Genomic DNA, 20,956 nt, shown 5'->3' with positions numbered 1-20,956 from the left:
CAGTGGTTCCCTATGCATACCTTTGCGCCACTTTAAAAACAGAGTTCTCAGCTCTGCCTGAGACCTACCAATGCAGAATCTCTGTGGGTTGGATCTGGGAGTATTCTTTTTTTTTTTTTTGAGTATCCATTTTTTAAGAAGCTCCCAGGGTAGTCTGGGTGAACTACCGGTGTGATGCAGAAAGCATTTGTTTTATGATCAGACCCGAATTTGAATCTTGGCTCCACACTGTGCTAGCCCTGAAACCTTGAGCTAGTTATTTAATCTCTGGGTCTGTTTCTTCATCTGTAAAATGGGCACAAAATCATCTGCCACTGTAGGGATTAAATGAGATCATGCATATGATCAGTCGATACTGGTCCACAGTCAGTGCGCACTTAGAGCAGCAGACAAGCCACAGACAAGTTCAGCGCGTCACAGAGACACGCTGTCTCCCAGCACATCCCAGTGCAGCCCGGATCAGCTGGGAGTAGAGGCAGGGATCTCAGGCGGGGAGCCAAGCAACCTCTGCCACTAGCCGGCAGAGTGTGCTGGCCACAGGCGCTCCTCTGCTTTACCCACTGAGAGGCAGACTGCTACCAGCCTTTTCTGCACTACAGAGTTATGCAGGGGGAGTGAACTACTGGACAGATTGACGTCTCCTGCAGAGCTCTCAGAAAGCATGACTCACAATAGATGCTCAGTGTATTTCGATTGGAAAAGCCCTCTGAGAAGGAACCAGGCAGCCTCAGGATGTGAAGAGCCTGGGGGCCCATCAAGGAGAGGCTGGGTGAACATGTGGTTGTGACTCCTGGGGACTTTCAAGGTCAAATCTGGGCACTGGGTTAGAAGGCAGCCAAGACCCTCTCTGGCCCTGCCATTTTGTAATTCCATTAAGTGTGTGGATGGAACAAACAGAGCTGCTTATATTCTCTGCTAGGATAACCAGGGCAGGCCAGGGGTCCAAGAATACCACCAAAAGCTTGGGGAAGGTAACACTCGGTTCCAGAGCCTCCATGGGGAGGTGAGGCCAGGCAGGGCCCTCGCTTACTGGCGTTCTGTCCCGACAGCTTCAGCTCCAACTCCTGCACCTGCTTGACCAGCAGGGAGATGTGCTGGAGCATGTCCTTGTTCTGCAGCAGGAGCTGGTGCACGCGAGCCTGGGCCTCCAGCCGCGCTGCGGCCTCAGCAGCCAGCTGGTCCTTCAGCAAGTGAACCTGCGGAGAGGGGGGAGGCAGAGAAGACAGCGAGGAGACAGGGCGGAGAGAAGAAAGGGATGTGAATGTAAACGTGAGTCACTGGTGGAGGGCCAGGGCCAGACAAGCCTTCCAGCTTCAATTCAAGATGGAGAAGCCCTTTCCCAGGCAAAATGGGCACCTGGGCTGGTAATGCAGAGGAGAAGCTGAAAGAAGCTGGGCCACTGGATCCGCATCCCGAGTGGGGGCCATGATGTGTCATTCACATACCACTTAGAGCCCCACACCGAGAGCAAGAGGTAGGAAAGAGTTGTGTCCCAGCCCCAGCCCCGTCAGAACCGCTCTGACAGCTAACATACTACTGCTGTGTTGAGGCAGGTACCTTTTTCTCACCTTGTCTTTTCAAAAACAAAGCCAAAAAACTGATAAGCTGACCCACTAGCGAAGAACAGTGTCACAGCAGACCCCTGTAACAATCTTCCTTCTCCCCTTCCTCACACCCAAACAGCACGAGAAACAGGAAGCCAGGCGCATGCCCTTTCTAAGACAGTGAGGTGACGGTCATGAAGTCTGTTTTTCCACGCCTGTGGTGGGTGTTAGCTTCCTGCCCTGACCTTCTGCTCCCTTTTTATTTCTGGAGGCCTCTGGGAGCATGCCTCGTACCTGGCGGGGGTCAAACAGCTGCTGACTGACTAACCACAGGGCTTTGTCCAGCAGCCCCGGCAGGTGGCTGTCAGCCTGAGGTGACAGCTTCCAGAGCTGCCCTCTCTGGGGAGAGGGGGCCCCTCGCCCTCTCACCGTCCCTGGTAGAGCACCGGCAGTGGCACCCTGAGTGCTCAGGGCCCAGGGGGCCTCTCTGCTCCCGGTGCGCAGTCTGGGTGTGGGGACACAACCCAGGGGGAGGAGACGTGGGGATTCTCTCAGGACTCTGGCTTGACGACACTAAGTCACACAACAATGACAACAATGTGTGACTTTTGTGCTGAGAAGTGGATAGAAAGGCCTCTGGGAGGTTTCTGAAGGTCCCTGAATATGGGGAGCTCATGAATTTGGTGGTTAAGACCAAAGCAACCTGTATGAAAGAGGGTTTTCTTGAACCAAAAACATGGTGTGGATAAAGACACAGAGTCAGGAGGACCGGGCTGGGACAGGTAGAGCCAAGAGCGGAGGAGACAGAAGGAAGGAATTGGAAGAGTCGATTCTCTGACTCAGACAACAAATGCTCTGGGTTTCTGAAGAGCCATCTGCTCCACAGAGATTCACATTCTGTCAGGGAGTAACAGGTCATGTTCACCCCACGGTCTGGCCGAGCTTGGCCCAGAGTCCTGCCAGGGCAGTGTCTGCCCTGCCGGCAGCCAGCCCTCAGAGATCGCACTTTCGGATGCAGTGGCTGCTTCCTTCCCCCCAGCTCCTCACCCCGGCCCAGATTTGAGGACCTGACCTTGCAGTTGTTGGCTCTGCTTCTAAGTGGAGCCACTAATGAGATTAACCGCCACTTTCCATTAGTGGCTCCTGAGGTTAGGCCTATCGTTCCCCAAGGGGGAGGATGCCTAAGGAATCTAAAGTGAATCTGTCCTTCACCAGGCGCTGCTAAGGACAAGACTGATCTTCCAGTCCAGACATCAGCCTCAAATAAACTAAGGAGAGATCTAGAGAGGGGCAAGAACAGGGAAAGCAGTGGCAATAATATTTTAATCCAGTATCAGATGGTAGATGGCTATTAAGCCTCTGTCTTCCTTGCAAAAATGAGGCATGGAGACAGTTCACCAAAAGAGTCCCCCCAAATCCTGCTGGTTCTGAGAATCAGGACAATTGCTGTGGGAACCTCACCCCTACAAGTGCCCCCAGAGGAAACCATAACCTTCCATCTGCCAGTAAATGTAATTTATTCCAACTAAGAGCATCACCGAGAGGAATGTACTGGGCAGACAGAATTGCTAATTATCCATTTTCTATTTTCTTCAGAGCAAAACAGAAACACGAGGCATAAACGTGGAGCAAAACTTTCCAAGCATGTAAACAGAAACAGCGGGGAATCTCACCTACCAACAACTGACATCTACAGAGGACTCCCTGCACACAAAGGCTACACACTCAGGTGCCCAAACCCCAGGTCTGAACCTGCCCATAGAAGAGGCCAGTTGAGAGCACTGGACCAGGAGCTGAAAGCTCGAATCTGTTGGTTACTCCCTATTCAACTGAAGGTAATACACTTCTACCTGCGCCTCACTGTCTCCATTTTTCAACTGAGAGGTTGGCCAGAGGCTTGGCCAGTCTATGAGTCCATATCAGGTGAATAGAATAGTCAGTACCAGGGGCCAGTGGTTAAAGGTTCCATGAAGAACACTCCTAGATTTCCTCTGGGAAGTCAGAGAATTAGGACAGGGGACAAAAGAGGAATTCCCTCCTGTAGAAGCCAGGGGGAAAAAAAAAAACACCAAAATCTGGAAGTTTCTTTTGCACGTAACCATTCCAGCAGGGGAGTTACCATTAGTACATAAAAGACAACCTTTGAATCAAATCTTTCATCACAAATCCACAGGCACTCAGTACTATGAGAAAAAGTTGTGTTTGAGCGTTCCTTGTATTAGTCTAAACAAGAACTTTAGCTTTGCAAACGCAGACTTATAACATTTCAGGTGTTTTGAAACCCTGGGAATTTGAAAGCACACGCTGCTGCTGCTGCCTAAACCCGGCGCTAAGGAGCCCTTCTTTTCCTGCAGCCGTCCAAATGGGCAGCAGGCATAAGGCTCAGGCCTCTCACTGAAGCAGTCTGTACCCCAGGAGTACGAAACCCAGGCCAAGCTGGGACAAAACGGCCCGAACTTCCTCTAAATTTGAGGCAATTTAACACTCCTTGTGTTTCGCGTATGTGGGTCTGGCCACGAAGCACTGAAATGAAGCAGCATTATTTTCAGCCTTGGCTTGGGCAGTCAGCTACAGCTGTGTGCTCGCCTCTCCCACTGTACAACAGGAGCAGATACCACCTCCCCCTCCCTCCCAGATGCGATGTATTTGTATTCAGCATGCTCTTCTTTTAAAACCTCAAACACCTTTTGCCAAGGAAGGCTATGTTAATTTCTGAAAAGGCAGAAGACAGTTTTGCCTTTCCAGAGTCACGTGGTCTTTGGCAATGACTATTCTGGGCTTCCCAGGTGGCACTAGTGGTAAAGAATCCACCTGCCAAGGGATCCATCCCCTGGAGGAGAGCATGGCAACCCACTCCAGTATTCTTGCCTGGAGAATCCCATGGACAGAGGAGCCTGGTGGGCTACAGTCCACAGGGTTGCAAAGAGTCAGACCAGACTGAGACGACTTAGCATGCACGCATTCTGGTCACAGACTAAATCGGGGGGAAGGCCACGCCTTGAGTCAGGGTCCAGTTCTGCGTTTTGGCCATAGCAGTACAAGTGTAAGTTCAACCCTGTGCCCTCCAGCTCTGTACCACTTCCCCAGACTCAGACAGCCGCCCACAACCCACCCAGCAACACCAGACCACTGCCCACTGGCCCTCCAGCCTACTTGCCTGGACTCCAGCTCCTCCGTGAGAAGTGGGGGCAGGGCCAGGCTGGAGTTAGGGAGCAGCAGGCACATGGAAATGGCAGTGGAGAGAACCAGAGCAGTTTGCCCCCCCACACACACGGGACACACAAGCGGAGGCAGGCGGCTCTGTCTCTGCATGCACAAGGCAGGGGCCTGGGCAGTGCACCCAGGGCGCTGGGAACTGGAGAAGCCACGAGCACAGAGGCTACATCTAGGGCCTGGCGGGGGTGGGCGTGGGGGGCTGCGGAGGGTTTTCAGCGCTGTTCCTCTAACTACGGCATACACGATTGCAAAGCATTAAGTAACCGATCGCTTGTTTCCGAACAAGTGGCAGCAGGTAGAGAAGTCTTTCAATAGCAATACTGAGCTGCAGGACAACATTTTCCCCAGGAGCCAGGCTAGGAGTTGGCAAACTGTGAAGGGACCTGGCCTACTTAACCACTGCCAGACAGCCACAGCGCCCAGATCAATTCTGGAGCTATGTGGGCCCAGCCTGTGGCCATGCGGGTGCCAGCTCCAACCCAGCTTTGGTTCAAGGCTTGATTATACTTTGACTCGCACCCTTGAACTTCTTGTCCATCTAAGAGCAGGAAGCTAGTGCAGCCAGGCAAGCCTCATGCTGGGGTCAGGAAAGTGGTCCGAAGGGCTTGGGGTTCACTATTTATGCACTGAGATCTACTCTGGAAATGCTTAAGAGTCAGCTGAGCAAACCTTTGCCCACGTACCTTGAAGGCCAAGGCAGGGCCTTTCTAGACCAGCTCTGAACCAATTTAGGGAGAGGCTGGGAGAGGTCTTGAGGTCTGAGACCAAATCAGAACACTGTGAAGGAGATCTAAGCCTGGTCCCAGTGATAACAGTAGAACCAGACTGATCTTCGAGGAAAAATGGGGAGAGTGCATAAATTATGCAACAAGGGACCCCGAGAGTACACCTGTTAGCAAGAAACTGTCTTTATCCTTAGCTCTTCTCAGGAGTCACACAGGAGGACTTGGATACTCCCAGAACAAAGGAAAATGTGTTCCCACCTGAAATGCTGAGGTCACAGTACTACCCATTGGAATTCCGGGGATTGCTGGCAGTTTTACAAAGACAGGCAGAAACCTTGCGGTCTGATGGCAACAGAGTCTGGCAACACAAGTAAAAGCTGACCTCACGCCGGACACTGTGCAGAGAAACCAAGTAAGCCAGACTTGATGTATTTTAAAAGCAGGAAAGATGTTAAGAAGACCTATTTATTAATTCACCTATATATAAGATGTTAAGAAGACCTATTTATTAATCCACCTATATATATATATCTTACATCATTGTTTACACCCAAATATTTGGATACTAATAAAAAAGCCCTTGGATCAAATGCTACAAAGAGAGTAAGAGAGGGATATGCAGAGAAACCTGTAACTAAAGGCTGGTTTAGGACTGAATCTGTTTGGAGGGCAAGAGGAGCTGAAAGCCAGCTGCGAGGTGCGACATGTCAGCTGTATTCCCAGGCAGCAAATGAAGAAGCAAACCGCAGAGCCTGCCTATAAGGACGGCAGAGAGGGCAAAACAACGCTCTGTGAGGACCTTAAGGTACTGTCTGACCCCAACATTTCAGAAGTCTATGGCCCTACCCAAAGTCATTTTACCCACGGGAGATACTGATGTGCTCCGGTGGCCTTTCAGTCATGCCACAGACTGAACAGATTCAACCAGGGCACTGCCAACTATAATCCACAGATTCCAAGTGTGGGAGTGGCTGAGCTGGGAGAGGCTCATCAGGTGAACTGCAAGCACTGCTCTTCCCCTCTCCTAGCTTCATTGTCTTCTGCAACACAAGCAGTTAAAACAGGGCCAGGAGAGCGATGTCTCCTTGAGACAGATGCTTGATTCTGGGCCAGAGAACCACTCTGAGGGTTTCATCCTGACTGGGAGAGAGACCTGTGATAAATTACAGGTCCTGAGGCTTTGCGGACTGTGCATCCTTCGACTACCGCAACACTCTTCTTGTCGTGCAGATTATACGTTTGCAAATAGTTTTGCTTCAGTATTTAGCAGTGACTTCAAATTCAAATGCCTCTCTGATAATATTCATCATGAATATGCATCAACCTCATTCTTAGATAAATACTAATTACTTGGTAATTGATAGGCTGAAAGAGGAAAATATCGTGGGTTGGAGGATGGATGTGGGCTGCTGAATGGCCCTGTGCTGGAGCATTCCGGCTTTGTGCTCCTGTCAGCCACAACACCCGCCACATCATTAATTACAGGAGATGAATACAATTATTTGACAAAAGGCAGTGATTTTTCCCTCAAATATCAGAAGCCATAAATGACATCCCTCCTCTTTGTTGCTGTTCTGGGAATACCTGCAGATCCTCCCAGTATCAGCACATATCCTTTTGGATCATGGTCAGTATTTTTAAAAAGGTTCAAATCACTTGGGAGCAGTGCCCCACTGATTTTATTCTCTTGAAACCCGGTTGCAAAAGGCACCCACAAGGCTGGGCCTCAGGCCCAGGTCAATGTGAGACTGCTATAAGAAGGTCTTTTCAAGACTCAAGTCATTGCATCACTTTGGTTAGGCTGCCGGATGCTTCCTCAAGGGGTTTGTGTTGGGAAGGACAGCTCTGCCTGTGTGATTCACTCCACCTGGGGGTCATGAGAAGAGTAGGAGAAGAAATGACAAGGATCAATAACAGCTCTCTAGAGAAGGCTTATTATTCTCATTCCAGAATGCAGAAGACCTCAGAGGCCAGCCTGATTGAGCAGATGTAGAATGCCAATGCCAAGAGCTGCCTTTCCAGATCTTTCACCAACTCTCCAAACCCTGAAGTCCCCGCTCCTCACTATTTTCATCTACCCATTAGGTCCTGACCCCATCTGACTCTTACCTTAGGAGTCAGCCTTCGAATGGTACCAATGATGCGTCCACCATCCCCTGATTGCCCAGAGAGAAGATGAAGCTCAGACTCACAAGTTCCAAGGAAGATGTGGACGACCATGCCTTCCACAGAAAGCAAGCAGAAGGGATCCCTGCTAAAAGCAGCAGGGAAGTCAGCTCACCCCTCCTTTATAAAGCAATAGCAGCCCAGTGAATCCTTAAGGCTCAAACAGTGCTTGATTCCTTAAAGCTAAGCTAGTTCTTCCCATTATGGCTCAAATACCTAAGTTCCTGAAAGGAAATGTACAAGAGAAGGAGAAGAGGGTAGCAGAGGATGAGCTGGTGAGAAAGCATCACCCACTGACTCAATGGACATGAATGTGAGCAAATTCAGGGAGACAGTGGAAGACAGAAGAGCCCAGCACGCTATAGTCCATGGGACTGCAAAGAGCTGGACAGGACTTAGCAACTGAACAACAGCAAGTTCCTGGAAGTTAAATCCCGTTATAATCAAGGCCAGTATGGTATCAAGTCCTGCCTGGAGAAATCTTTACATAAATAGAGAAATCCTGCCTGGAATGAGTAGATGACTAAAGGAGGCATGGAAACCTCTATGGACAAGGTTTCCAGGATGGTAGACTCTGCAGGGGCATTTGGCACAAATTCATATTTTAATTCCTTTAAGCGTGGTATCACAAAGTCACACCTATCCTCACATCTGTTCTGACTCCAGAAGCATCCCTTCTCACCCACACACCAGGAAAAGAAGGCAGGAAAGGAAGGGTGAAATTATGTTCCTTAGTAAGTTCAAGTCATGACCCAACAACATCCAGCCAAGCCAGCCAAGCCCAACTCAGAGTGGGGGATACATGGGAAACCAAAATGTTTTTTCCCATTTCATCTGCATCCCCCCTTTCTCCTCTCCCCACCTCCCCCCTTCCCCAACAAGCAATGATCCAACAGCATGAGCCATCCCTTATAGCTCCCTAGGTTTTAAAACCTGCCCGGTGCCCCTCGCTAGGGAAGGTGCGTCAAGCCCATGAGAGTGGAGCCTGCGAAGAAGGGAGGAGGCTGAGGAGAACCTGGGCCACCGCCACTTGTGTCTGCTGCTGCTGCTGCTGGAGGAGCTGCTGGAGGAGCTGCATCTGGTGGTGGGTGGACAGCGGCGTGCCCGCACCCAGGTCCGGGGGCTTCGAGGAAGAAGAGGGAAGCAGCATCCTGGGCGAAGCTGTCAGCATGGGCTCCTGGGGGTGGGGCGGGACCTGGAAGAGAGGAGAAGACAGGGTGTGAGCCTGGGCACGTGCCTCCTTTACACAACTTACTCTGTCTTCAATATACACAGTATGTCTAGTACGAGGCTGGGGTGAAATGGCCCACTTATAACCAAGAGCTGGAAATGCTGCGTCTTCAATGGAAATGTGGACAGGACACCCCCGCCCCCAACCACCCCCAGAGGAGATGATCTGATGGCCCGGGCTGGGACCACAGAGTCAGAAAACCCTATTTGTATAGCTGAGTTCCTGATGCGATATGATGGGAGCCCAGGCAGCTGATCCTGTTCCATTTCTTGCCCATGGCTTCCAACTCTACCACACTGTTGAGTTACCTGAGGTTCTGGTCTTGGATCTATTTCTATGAAAGGCAGCTACCTACACCTTGCTATGAGGCAGCTTCTACCTTCACTCTGCTGTGTCCTCAGGGCTCTCTCCTCCCGGGTCTGCAGGGTCTCCCGAGTTGACCACTGGAGGAAGAGGCCATGAGGGAGGTGCTCCAACCCGGCACCACCTCCTCACAATGGGAGCTCCAGAGAAGAAAGTCTGGACACACACCGAACGTGGGCTGGGGAGATCCTCTCTCCGAAAGGGGAAAGCAGCTTCCATTCCCTTCCCTCCCGTCTCCCTCCTAATAGCTGGACACCGTCACCAGGCAGCTTCTGTGAGCCAGAGAATTCCGCTGCAGCAGGTCTGCTGCAGGCCCTTCTTTAGGTGTGCGAGGGGAAGCGCCGGGGACAGAGGGCTTCTGCCGCGCAGAGTGCAAGCTGGGCGCCACAGAAAATATCAGGCAGACAATACGGAACAATACCGCCCCTCAAACTAGACAGGTCTCCCCTTCCGATGAACTAGCCTAATGACCTCCTCTTGGGAAAAGCTGTTACATGGTGAGGAAAGAGAGGCACTCAGGATACAGGGGACTGGCAGGGAGTCTAAGGCCAGGGCAATCTGTCAGAATTTTCCTTCTGTGAGTGTGTGCCAGGGGCTGTGTGTGTGTGGGGGGGCGGAGCTGTGTGTGTGTGGTGGGGGCCGTGTGTGTGTTTCAGGGGGCCGTGTGTCGGGGGGTGGGTAGGGGCAGTGTGTGGGGGCAGGGGCCAGAGGTGTTGGTTTTGTCTTCAGGTTGGAAGTTCTCAGTTTCACCTGGATCATATCAGTAACCCCTTGAGGGCATCTGTCATCTCACCCATAAAAACAGGAGGTTGAAATGGAGGATGCCTAAGGTGGTCTTGCAGTTTCCAGCCTCCAGTGGGCCAATTTCCAGCCTCCCCAGGAGCATCAAAGGCACACGATCCTAGCCACAGGCAGAGACAGCCCAAACTCACCCTGCTCCTTCAGCTAAGCCCCAGGGGATCACACTGTGTTGTGTAAGAATTAGCCACGTGCACAGGTATTGTGCCCCGATGAGGTGCTATCAAAGCTGGGGCTTCCAGTGAGAAGGGAATTGAGTACTTATGGACCCTGGAGGGTAATGCATGTCAGAAATGAGCTCTGTGAAATCCTGACATACAGCCACATCTAGCATCAATTCACAGGGTCTGAATCTCCAGATTCAGTTTGAAAGGAAGTAACACATGCTCTGGAGCCACCACTGTGCTGGCAGAGGCTAAGAGGTGATGGACGGGGGCTGAGGCCATGACACAGGCCACTCTGGGAGGTGACATGCATGCAAATGTGCAGATCACCTGGGTGGGCTGCCTCCTGCCTACCTTGGGGTCTGTGTGGGAGCCTCCTTCCTTCCCTACAGCATCAAGGTCGGTCACACCTCGGCTGAATTCCAGGGCATCGTTCCCTGGGAGTGGGACCTCTACCGCATCGATGTCCGTCTCCTCTGCGGTGGCCGTGGAGGTCCTCTCGGCTCCGGTGAGCTGGCGACCTACAGGGACAACAGAGAGGGTAGGAAGGGAAGAGTCACACCAAGAACAACATCTTCCTGCCCAACACTTCAGTTTCCAATCATGTCATGCTTTGGGACACCACTGGCTCAGTAACATTTTCATATATCTTTTCAATTCAAGTCTATTAAATGTCCTGGAGAAGGAAATGGCAACCCACTCCCGTACTCTTGCCTGGAAACTCCCATGGACGGAGGAGCCTGGTAGGCTGCAGTCCATGGGGTCGCTGAGCAACTTCACTTTCACGCATTGGAGAAGGAAATGGCAACCCATTCGACTGTTCTTGCCTGGAGAATCCCAGGGACGGGGGAGCCTGGGGGGCTGCCGTCTATGGGGTCGCACAGAGTTGGACATAACTGAAGCGACTTAGCACCAGCAGCAGCAGCCATTAAATGTCCAATCCAATAAGACGTTCTGATTTTAATATCTTCTCAAAGTTCCGAAACAAAGACATTTCCTCAAGGCTGGACATGACTGCTTTGTCAGGCTGGCATGATGTTTTCACTGATAGGGTGTGGGGAACCTGCAAGAAAGGGACGACAGCCACCTCGACCTCATTCAAACTCAGAAGTGGAAACAGTAGGGAAAAAAGTATTCTTTCAGTCGTGTCCGATTCTTTGCAACCCCGTGGACTGTACCCCACCAGATTCCTCTGTCCATGGGATTTCCCAGACAAGAATACTGGAGTGGGTTGCCACTTTCTACTCCAGGGGATCTTCCTGATCCAGGGATTGAACTGGTGTCTCTTGCATTAGCAGGCAGATTCTTTACCACTGAGCCACCAGGGAAGCCCCCAAAGGTTTTAGCAGGAAAAAAATTACATAAATAGATAGGTGTATTTTTCAGTTCAGTCACTCAGTCGTGTCGAACTCTTTGCAAACCCATGGACTGCAGCACACCAGGCTTCCCTGTCCATTACCAACTCCTGGAGCTTACTCAAACTTATGTCTGAGTCAGTGATGCCATCCAACAATCTCATCCTCTGTTGTCTCCTTCTCCTGCCTTCGATCTTTCCCAGCATTAGGGTCTTTTCCAGCGAGTTAGTTCTTTGCATCAGGTGGCCAAAGTATTGGAGTTTCAGCTTCAGCATCAGTCCTTCCAATGAATATTCAGGACTGATCTCCTTTAGGATAGACTGTTTGGATCTTCTTGCAGTCCAAGGGACTTTCAAGAGTCTTCTCCAACACCACAGTTTAAAAGCATCAATTCTTCAGCACTCAGCTTCTTTATAGTCCAATTCTCACATCCATACATGACTACTGGAAAAATAGCTTTGACTAGATGGACCTTTGTTGGCCGAGTAATGTCTCTGCTTTTAAATATGCTGTCTAGGTTGATCATAGCTTTTCTTTCAAGGAGGATGCATCTTTTAATTTCATAGCTGCAGTCACCATCTGCAGTGATTTTGGAGCCCCCCAAAATGAAGTCTGTCACTGTTTCCACTATTTCCCCATCTATTTGCCATGAAGTGATTGGACTGGATGCCATGATCTTAGTTTTCTGAATGTTGAGTTTTAAGCCAACTTTTTCACTCTCTTCTTTCACTTTCATCAAGAGGCTCTATAGTTCTTCACTTTTTGCTACAAGGGTGGTGTCATCTGCATAACTGAGGTTAATGATATTTCTCCCAGCAATCTTGATTCAGTTTGTGCTTCATCCAGCCTGGGATTTCGCATGATGTACTCTGCATATAAGTTAAATAAGCAGGGTGACAATATGTAGCCTTGACATACTCCTTTCCCGATTTGGAACCAGTCTGTTGTTCCATGTCCAGTTCTAACTGTTGCTTCCTGACCTGCATATAGGTTTCTCAGGAGGCAGGTCAGGTGGTCTGGTTTTCCCATTTCTTGAAGAATTTTCCACAGTTGATCCACACAGTCAAAGGCTTTAGCATAGTCAATAAAGCAGAAGTAGATGTTTTTCTGGAACTCTCTTGCTTTTTCCATGATCCAATGGATGTTGGCAATTTGATCTCTAGTTCCTCTGCCTTTTCTAAATCCAGCTTGAACATCTGGAAGTTCTTGGTTCATGTAGTGTTGAAGTCTCACTTGGAGAATTTTGAGCATTACTTTGCTAGCGTGTGAGATGAGTGCAACTGTGCGGTAGTTTGAGCATTCTTTGGCATTGCCTTTCTTTGGGATTGGAATGAAAATTGACCTTTTCCAGTCCTGTGGCCACTGCTGAGTTTTCCAAATTTGCTGCAATATTGAGTGCAGCACTTTTACAGCATCTTCTTTTAGGATTTGAAATAGCTCAATTGGGATTCCATCACCTCCACTAGCTTTGTTCATAGTGATGCTTCCTAAGGCCCACTTGACTTCACATTCCAGGATGCCTGGCTCCAGGTAAGTGATCACACCATTGTGGTTATCTGGGTCATTAATATCTTTTTTTGTATAGTTCTTCTGTGTATTCTTGCCACCTTTTCTTAGTATCTTCTGCTTCTGTTAGGTCCATACCATTTCTGTCTTTATGGTGCCCATCTTTGCATGAAATGTTCCCTTGGTATCTCTAATTTCCTTGAAGAGATCTCTAGTCCTTCCCATTTTATTGTTTTCCTCTATTTCTTTGCACTGATCACTGAGGAAGGCTTTCTTATCTCTCCTTGCTATTCTTTGGAACTCTGCATTCAGATGGGTATATCTTTCCTTTTCTCCTTTACCTTTAGTTTCTCTTCTTTCCTCAGCTATTTGTAAGGCCTCCTCAGCAACCATTTTGCCTTTTTGCATTTCTTTTTCTTGGTGATGGTTTGATCACTGCCTCTGGTACACTGTTATAAACCTCTGTCCATGGTTCTTCAGGCACTCTGTCTATCAGATCTAATCCCTTGAATCTATTTCTCACTTCTACTGTATAATTGTAAGGAATTTGATTTAGGTCAAATCTGAATTTGGAGAAGGCAATGGCACCCCACTCCAGTACTCTTGCCTGGAAAATCCCATGGACAGAGGAGCCTGGTAGGCTGCAGACCATGGGGTCGCAAAGAGTCGGACAGGACTGAGCGACTTCACTTTCACTTTTCCCTTTCATGCATTGGAGAAGGAAATGGCAGCCCACTCCAGTGTTCTTGCCTGCAGAATCCCAGGGACGGGGTAGCCTGGTGGGCCGCTGTCTATGGGGTCGCACAGAGTCAGACACGACTGAAGCGACTTAGCAGCAGCAGCAGCAAATCTGAATGGTCTGGTGGTTTTCCCTACTTACTTCAATTTAAATCTGAATTTGTCAATAAGGAGTTCATGATCTGAGCCACAGTCAGCTCCCAGTCTTGTTTTTGGTGACTGTATAGAGCTTCTCCATCTTTGGCTGCAAAGAATATAATCAATCTGATTTCAGTGTTGACCATCTGGTGATGTCCATGTGTAGAGTCTTCTCTTGTGTTGTTGGAAGAGGATGTTTGCTATGACCAGTGCATTTTCTTGGCAAAACTCTTTTAGTCTTTGCCCTGCTTCATTCCGTATTCCAAGGCCAAATTTGCCTGTTAGTCCTGGTATTTCTTAACTTCCTACTTTTCCATTCCAGTCCCCTATAATGAAAAGGACATCTTTTTTGGGTGTTAGTTCTAGAAGGTCTTACAGGTCTTCATAGAACCAGCTCCTTCAGCGTTACTCGTTGGGGCATAGACTTGGATTACTGTGATATTGAATGGTTTGCCTTGGAAATGAACAGAGATCATTCTGTTGTTTTTGAGACTGCATCCAAGTACTGCATTTTGGACTCTTTTGTTGACTATGATGGCTACTACATTTCTTTTAAGGGATTCCTGCCCACAGTAGTAGATATAATAATGGTCATCTGAGTTAAATTCACCCATTCCAGTCCATTTTAGTTTGCTGATTCCTAAAATGTTGATGTTCACTCTTGCCATCTCCTGTTCAACTACTTCCAATTTACCTTGATTCATGGACCTAACATTCTAGATTTAGGTCTTATCAATATTGCTCTTTATAGCATCGGACTTTACTTCCATCACCAGTCACATCTTTACAGTTGGGTGTTGTTTTTGCTTTGGCTCCATCTCTTCATTCTTTCTGGAGTTATTTCTCCACTGATCTCCAGTAGCATATTGGGCACCTATCAACCTGGGGAGTTTATCTTTCAGTGTCCTATCTTTTTTCCTTTTCATACTGTTCATGGGGTTCTCTAGGCAAAATACTGGTTTGCCATTCCCTTCTGCAGTGGACCACGTTTTGTCAGAACTCTCCACCACGACCCATCTGTCTTGGGTGGCCCTACACGGCATGGCTCATAGTTTCATTGAGTTAGGCTGTTTTCCAGGTGATTAGTTTGGTTAGTTTTCTGTCTGCCCTCTGATGGTGAAGGATAAAAAGCTTATGGAAGCTTCCTGATGGGAAAGACTGACTGAGGGGGAAACTGGGTCTTGTTCTGATGGGTGGGGCCATGCTCAGTAAATCTTTAATCCAATTTTCTGTTGATGGGTGGGGCTGTGTTCCCTTCCTGTTGTTTGACCTGAGGCCAAACTATGGTGGAGGTGATGAAGATGATGGTGACCTCTTTCAAAAGGTCCCATGCACGCACTGCTGCACTCAGTGCCCCCGACGCTGCAGCAGGCCACTGCAGACCCACGCCTCCACCAGAGCCTCCTGGACACTCAGGGGCATGTGTGGGTCAGTCTCTTGTGGGGGTCACTGCTCTTTTCTCCTGGGTCCTGGTGTGTACAAGGTTTTGTTTGTGCCCTCCAAGAGTCTGTTTCCCCAGTCCAGTGTAAGTTCTGGTGGCTCTATGGTGGGGTTAATGGCGACCTCCTCCAAGAGGGCTTATGCCATACCCAGGTCTGCTGCACCCACAGCCCCTGCCCCTGCGGTAGGTCACTGCTGACCCGTACCTCCACAGGAGACACTCAAACACAGCTCTGGCTCAGTCTCTGTGGGGTCTCTGGGTCTTGGTGCACACAAGCTTTGCTTGAGCCCTCTGAGCATCCCTGACAGGCATGGGGTTTGACTGTAAAAGTGATTTCACCCCTCCTACTGTCTTGCTGGGGCTTCTCCTTTTCCCTTGGACGTGGGATATCTTTTTTTGGTGGGATCCAACGTTCTCCTGTCGATGGTTGTTCAGCAACAAGTTGTAATTTTGAGTTCTTGCAGGAGAAGATGAGTGCACGTCCTTCTACTCTGCCATCTTGTTATTCTTGGCGTATTTCTAGAAAATTTTATTTTGTATTGAAGCATGCATGCATACTAAGTTGCTTCAATTGTGTCCAACTCTGTGCGACCCCACGGGCTGAAGCCCACCAGGCTTCTCTGTCCATGGAATTCTCCAGGAAAGAACACTGGAGTGGTTAGCCATTTCCTTCTCCAGGGCACCTTCCAGACCCAGGGATTGAACCCAGGTTTCCTGCATTGCAGGTAGATTCTTTACCATTTGAATAACCTTGAATGGGGCATCCAGAGAGGTAGGGGTTTTCTCCACCACACTCCTATCGGGCTGTAAGGAAAGGGGTAAATCACCTCACTCCCTGGGCCCCAGTTCCTTCAACTCTACACGGAGGCTGAGTTAAAATGGGTGGGAGGGTTGCAGGCCTGGGGGGAGGGGTGTGGAAATAAGGAGATTTGAGGCCCCAGCCCACACAGTATCTGTCTCTAATCCTCAGACCCTGTCTCTGACCATCCTCCTTCAAGAACACAAGCTAGGGACAGGCCTGGAGACAGTGGCAGTGGCACAGAAGAGATAGGCAGCTGGTTTGTCATGCTTTGTCTATTTCCCACTTGCTTCTTCCCACTGACCATGTCTTTGATCACATGCTCAGCAAATGTATCAAAGTCCTACTGTTTCTTATTTTTCTTCATTCTCTGCTCTTCTCTCTTTCTTGGACTCTATAGAAACAACTGGCGATTCTCAGGCATTTCCCAGGAAATACCTTTTCCTCTACATTCAGGATTAGGTTCATCACTAACTGTCTTCAAATAAAGCTTTGAAACTTTCAGAGACTAAGCACCAATTGTAAAACTGCACAGAGTAACATAAGTAGGAAGTATGAAGTGTTGATTCCCTAAACCTCAAGCCAACTCAGGGAGCCAGGCTTTGGATTTTTGCGGGCCTGCCTTGTAGTACAAATAGTTCTAACAGGCCTTTCCATGCAAACCCACATGAGTCATCTGGGGAAGCAAGCCTGGTGTGTGCATATACATGTATTTATTTAACATTCAAAAATCATTTTATTCTTTAAAATTTTCATTGGAGTATGTGTGTTTGTGTGTGTGCTCAGTCATCTCTGACTCTGTGACCCTATGCTCCTCTGTCCATGGGATTTTCCTGGCCGGAATACTGGAGTAAGTTGCCATCTCCCACTCCAGGGGATCTTCTCGACCCAGGGATTGAAATTGCATCTCTTATGTCTCCTGCATCGCAGGCAGATTCTTTACCACTGAGCCACTAGGGAGGCCCTTACTGGAATATAGTTGATTTAAAACGTTGTGTTAGTTTCAGCTGTACAGCAAAGTGAGTCACTGATGCATATACATATGAAAGTGAAAGTCGCTTAGTCGTGTCTTGACTCTTTTTGATCCCATGGACTATACAGTCCATGGAATTCTCCAGGCCACAATAGTGGAGTGGGTAGCCTTTCCCTTCTCCAGGGGATCTTCCCAACCCAGGGGTCAAACCCAGGTCTCCCACATTGCAGGAGGATTCTTTACCAGCTGAGCCACAAGGGAAGTCCCCAAATACTGGAGTGGGTAGCCTATCTACTCTTTTTAAAATTCTCTTCCCATAGCCTAGTATTTCAGAAGCAGACAGTGTGCTTGGTTTTCCTTCTGGCTGCTCTAGGAGCTGGGAGATGACCGTTGAGTGTTGCGATGGCATGTAACAGAAAGGAGGACCCTGGACCATGGCCCAGCAGGGCAGTTCTTCTGCCTCTTTGTCAACCAGCCAGCAGGAGCATAGAGAGCAGGCTGCTTTTTACCACCTCCTGCACCCAGAAGTGACCTTGTTGATAATTAGGAGGTTTACCCTGTGACAGGGAGGACTGGTGGATAATCCGTGTCTATTTCTCAGTAGGCAGATAGTGCTGGGAACTGAGCATCTGGTCCTCCTTGCCCCTAGAGGAACAGATAGGGTGAAATGGGCCTGCACTTGAGGAGAGCTTTCCATCAGTCATTAGGGAAGACTGGCTTCCACAGCACGGGGAAGCCATCTGTCAAGTGCTCTTAATTAGCAAAAGCAAAGTCAACTGTGTCCTGATCTTGAGGCCAAGGGTGTGTTTCATTCACATCTCCCATGGATCTGGCACAGAGAAGGTGTTTAGTAAATACTTACAAAAGTAACAGTGTTATCACAGAGTACAAAACAGGGAAGTGGGCTCTACAGGGAGGCTGCCCCTCAGCCCTGGAAATCCTAATACCGTAAGTTCCCTACATACAGACCTTCAAGTTGCAAACTTTCAAAGAGGCAGATGTGCATTCACATGGCCAATCATGTACGTTAGTTCACGTGTCTGGTATACACTGTCACATGAGCACATCTTCCATAAGTGGTTCTGCTTCTGTGTACTTTACTGGACAGTACTGTACAGTATCTTTATTTTAAGCCTGGATGTACAGAAGTGTAAAACCAGCAGTGATGTGGCCGGTACTACTGTACTTTTCAAGGTACCGTACTATATGATTAAAAATGGGTTGTTGTGTGTTTGTCTTTTATGTATTATTTGTGTGAAAAGTATTGCAAATCTATTGCAGTGCAGTACTACATAGCTGATTGTGTTAGCTCGGTACCTAGACTAACTTTGTTGGACTTAGAAACACACACTCAGACCAGAATTCATTCGTATGTAGGGGACTGACTGTAATGAGAACTGAGCAGCACCCTGCAGAGGGTCTGGAGACATGCAGGCCAGAAACTCACAAGGGACTGAAAAATCTCCGAGATTCTAGTTCTGCTTCTGGGGAAGTCATTAAAAAATAAACTTCTCAGCCATTCTCTTTGTACTAGGAGAGTTTCCAAACCAACACTGATGTAAGTGAATCACCAACTAGGGGCTGCTTTCTGAGACAATTTCTGCCACTCTGAGGGTCCTCTGACAATCACATTTGGATACTTACAGATTTAATACAGCTGACGGGTAGAGAGCATGCATACCTATTTTATTATACTTCACAGATACTTCAGTTGTACAAATTGAAGGCTTCTGGCAAATCTGCACCATTTTTCTAACAGCATTTGCTTACTTTGTGCTTCTGTGTCATGTTTTGGTAATTCTCACAATATTTCAAACTTTTTCATTGCCTGTTATTAGTTGTTATTCATTATCTGTTATGATCTGTGATCAGTGATCTTTAAAATTTTTTTTAAATTTTTTAATTGGAGGATAATTGTTTTACAGTGTTGTGCTGGTCTCTGCTGTACAACAACGCGAATCAGCCCTAAGTATACATATATCCTCCTTTCTCCTGAGCCTCCCTCCCACCCCGCTCCCCACATCTCACCTCCCTAGGTCGTCATGGAGCACCAGGCTGAACTCCCTGTGTTATACAGCAATGTTCCCACTAGCTATCCATTTTACATATGGATATTTCATATGTGTGTATTTCAGTTCTACTCTCTCAATTTGTCCTACCCTCTCCTTTACCTACTATGACTTCAAGTCCATTCTCTATGTCTGTGTTTCTATTCCTGCCCTGCAAATAGGTTCATCAGTACCATTTTTCTAGGTTCCATATATATGCATTAGGATACAGCATTTGTTTTTCTGATCTACTTCACTCTGTATAACCTCCAATGTTACTATTGTAATTATTTTGGGGCAGTGTAAACTGTACCCATATAAGACAGTAAACTTAACAAATGTGTTTTATTTTTTACAAATGTGATATAGAATTATAGAATATTCAGACTGAAAGTATTTTCCAGGTGGACAGCAAAGGGACTCAGCCATATACATACACATATCCATGCTCCCCCAAACTCCCCTCCCATCCAGCCTGCACATAACACTGAGCAGAGTTCCCTGTGCTATGCAATGGGTCCTTACTGGTTATCTGTTTTAAATATAGCAGTATGTATCTGACTGCTTCGCTTGCTGCCATTTCTGCCCCCCACTCCTCTCTACCACCATTGTGCCCATCTCTTTCTTCTTCTTGGGCCTCCCTGTTCCATAAGATACAACAATATTGAAACTAGGCCATGTAATAACCTACACTGGCCTCTAAGTATTCAAAAGAAAGGAAGAGTCACGTATCTCTCGCTTTTAAATCTAAAGCTACATAGGATTAAGCTAACCGAGGAAGGCATGTTGAAAGCCAAAACAGGTCAAAAGCAAGGCTTACTGCAACAGTGAGCCAAGCTGTGAACACCTAAATCAGAGCAAAGCCCTAACTCTCTTAAATTTTGTAATGCCTGAGAGAAGTTAGAAAGCTGCATAAGAAAAGTTTGAAGTTAGCAGAGGTCGGTTCATGAGGTTTAAGGAAAGAAGCCATAACCATAAAAAAAAAAAAAAAAAAAAGTACAAACAAGTGCTGATGTAGAAGCTGCAGCAAATTATCAAGAAGATCTAGCTAAGATCACTAACGAAGGTGTCTATGCTAAATAACAGGTTTTCCACATAGTGGAAACAGCCTTACATTGGAAAGATGCTGCCATTCAGGACTTTCATAGCTAGAGAGGATAAGTCAATGCCAGACTTCAAAACTTCAAAGGACAGGCTGACTGTTGTTATTAACGGAGCTAATGTAGCCAGTGTCTTCAAGTTGAAGCCAATGTTTACTTACCATTCTGAAAATCCTAGGGCCTTTAAGAATTATGCTACATCTACCCTGCCTGTGCCCTACAAAGGAACAACAAAGCCTAGATAGCAGCACATCTGTTGACAACATGATCACTTGATATTTTAAGCCCACTGTTGAGACCTACTGCTTAAAAAAGATTCCTTTCAAATTATTACTGCTCATTGACAATGCACCCAGTCCCCTAAGAGCTCTGATGGAGATGTACAATGAGATTAATGTCGTTTTCATGCTTGCTAGCGCAACATTCATTCTGCAGCCCATGGATCAAGGAGTAATTTCAACTTTTGAGTCTTTATTTAGGAAATATATTTCATAATGTTATAGCTTCCATAAATAGCAATTCTTCTGATGAATCTGGGCAAAACAAATTGAAGGCCTTCTGGAAAAGATTCACCATTCCAGATGCCATTAAGAATATTCTGATTCATGTGAAGAGGCCAAAATGTCTCCATGAACAGGAGTTTGGAAGAAG

General features: G+C 47.8%; 1 protein-coding gene across 23 annotated transcripts in view; it reads right to left on the bottom strand.

Moving 5' to 3' along the window:
- Positions 1-20,956, bottom strand: part of LOC147377050 (uncharacterized protein C1orf226 homolog) — a 361,444-nt gene that overhangs the window by 19,291 nt on the left and 321,197 nt on the right. For 22 of the 23 annotated variants that reach the window (XM_086393791.1, XM_086393793.1, XM_086393800.1 and 19 more), the window contains 3 exons: positions 10,562-10,728; positions 8,667-8,846; positions 1,031-1,196 (listed from right to left, as the gene is read on the bottom strand). In XM_086393791.1, the coding sequence (XP_086249917.1) occupies positions 1,031-1,196; positions 8,667-8,846; positions 10,562-10,728 (513 nt within the window). Of the gene's footprint in view, positions 1-1,030; positions 1,197-4,701; positions 8,524-8,666; positions 8,847-10,561; positions 10,729-20,956 lie in introns of those variants that run through there. The other variant, XM_086393809.1, reaches the window with a different exon arrangement.

This window comes from Bos grunniens, chromosome 3 (genome assembly GCF_055505025.1).
Source record: "Bos grunniens cultivar Pamir isolate PY7600 chromosome 3, Bosgru_T2T1.0, whole genome shotgun sequence".
Lineage (NCBI taxonomy): Eukaryota > Metazoa > Chordata > Mammalia > Artiodactyla > Bovidae > Bos > Bos grunniens.
The sequence above is the reverse complement of the archived record's forward strand: the minus strand, read 5'-3'. Positions and strand labels throughout refer to the sequence as shown.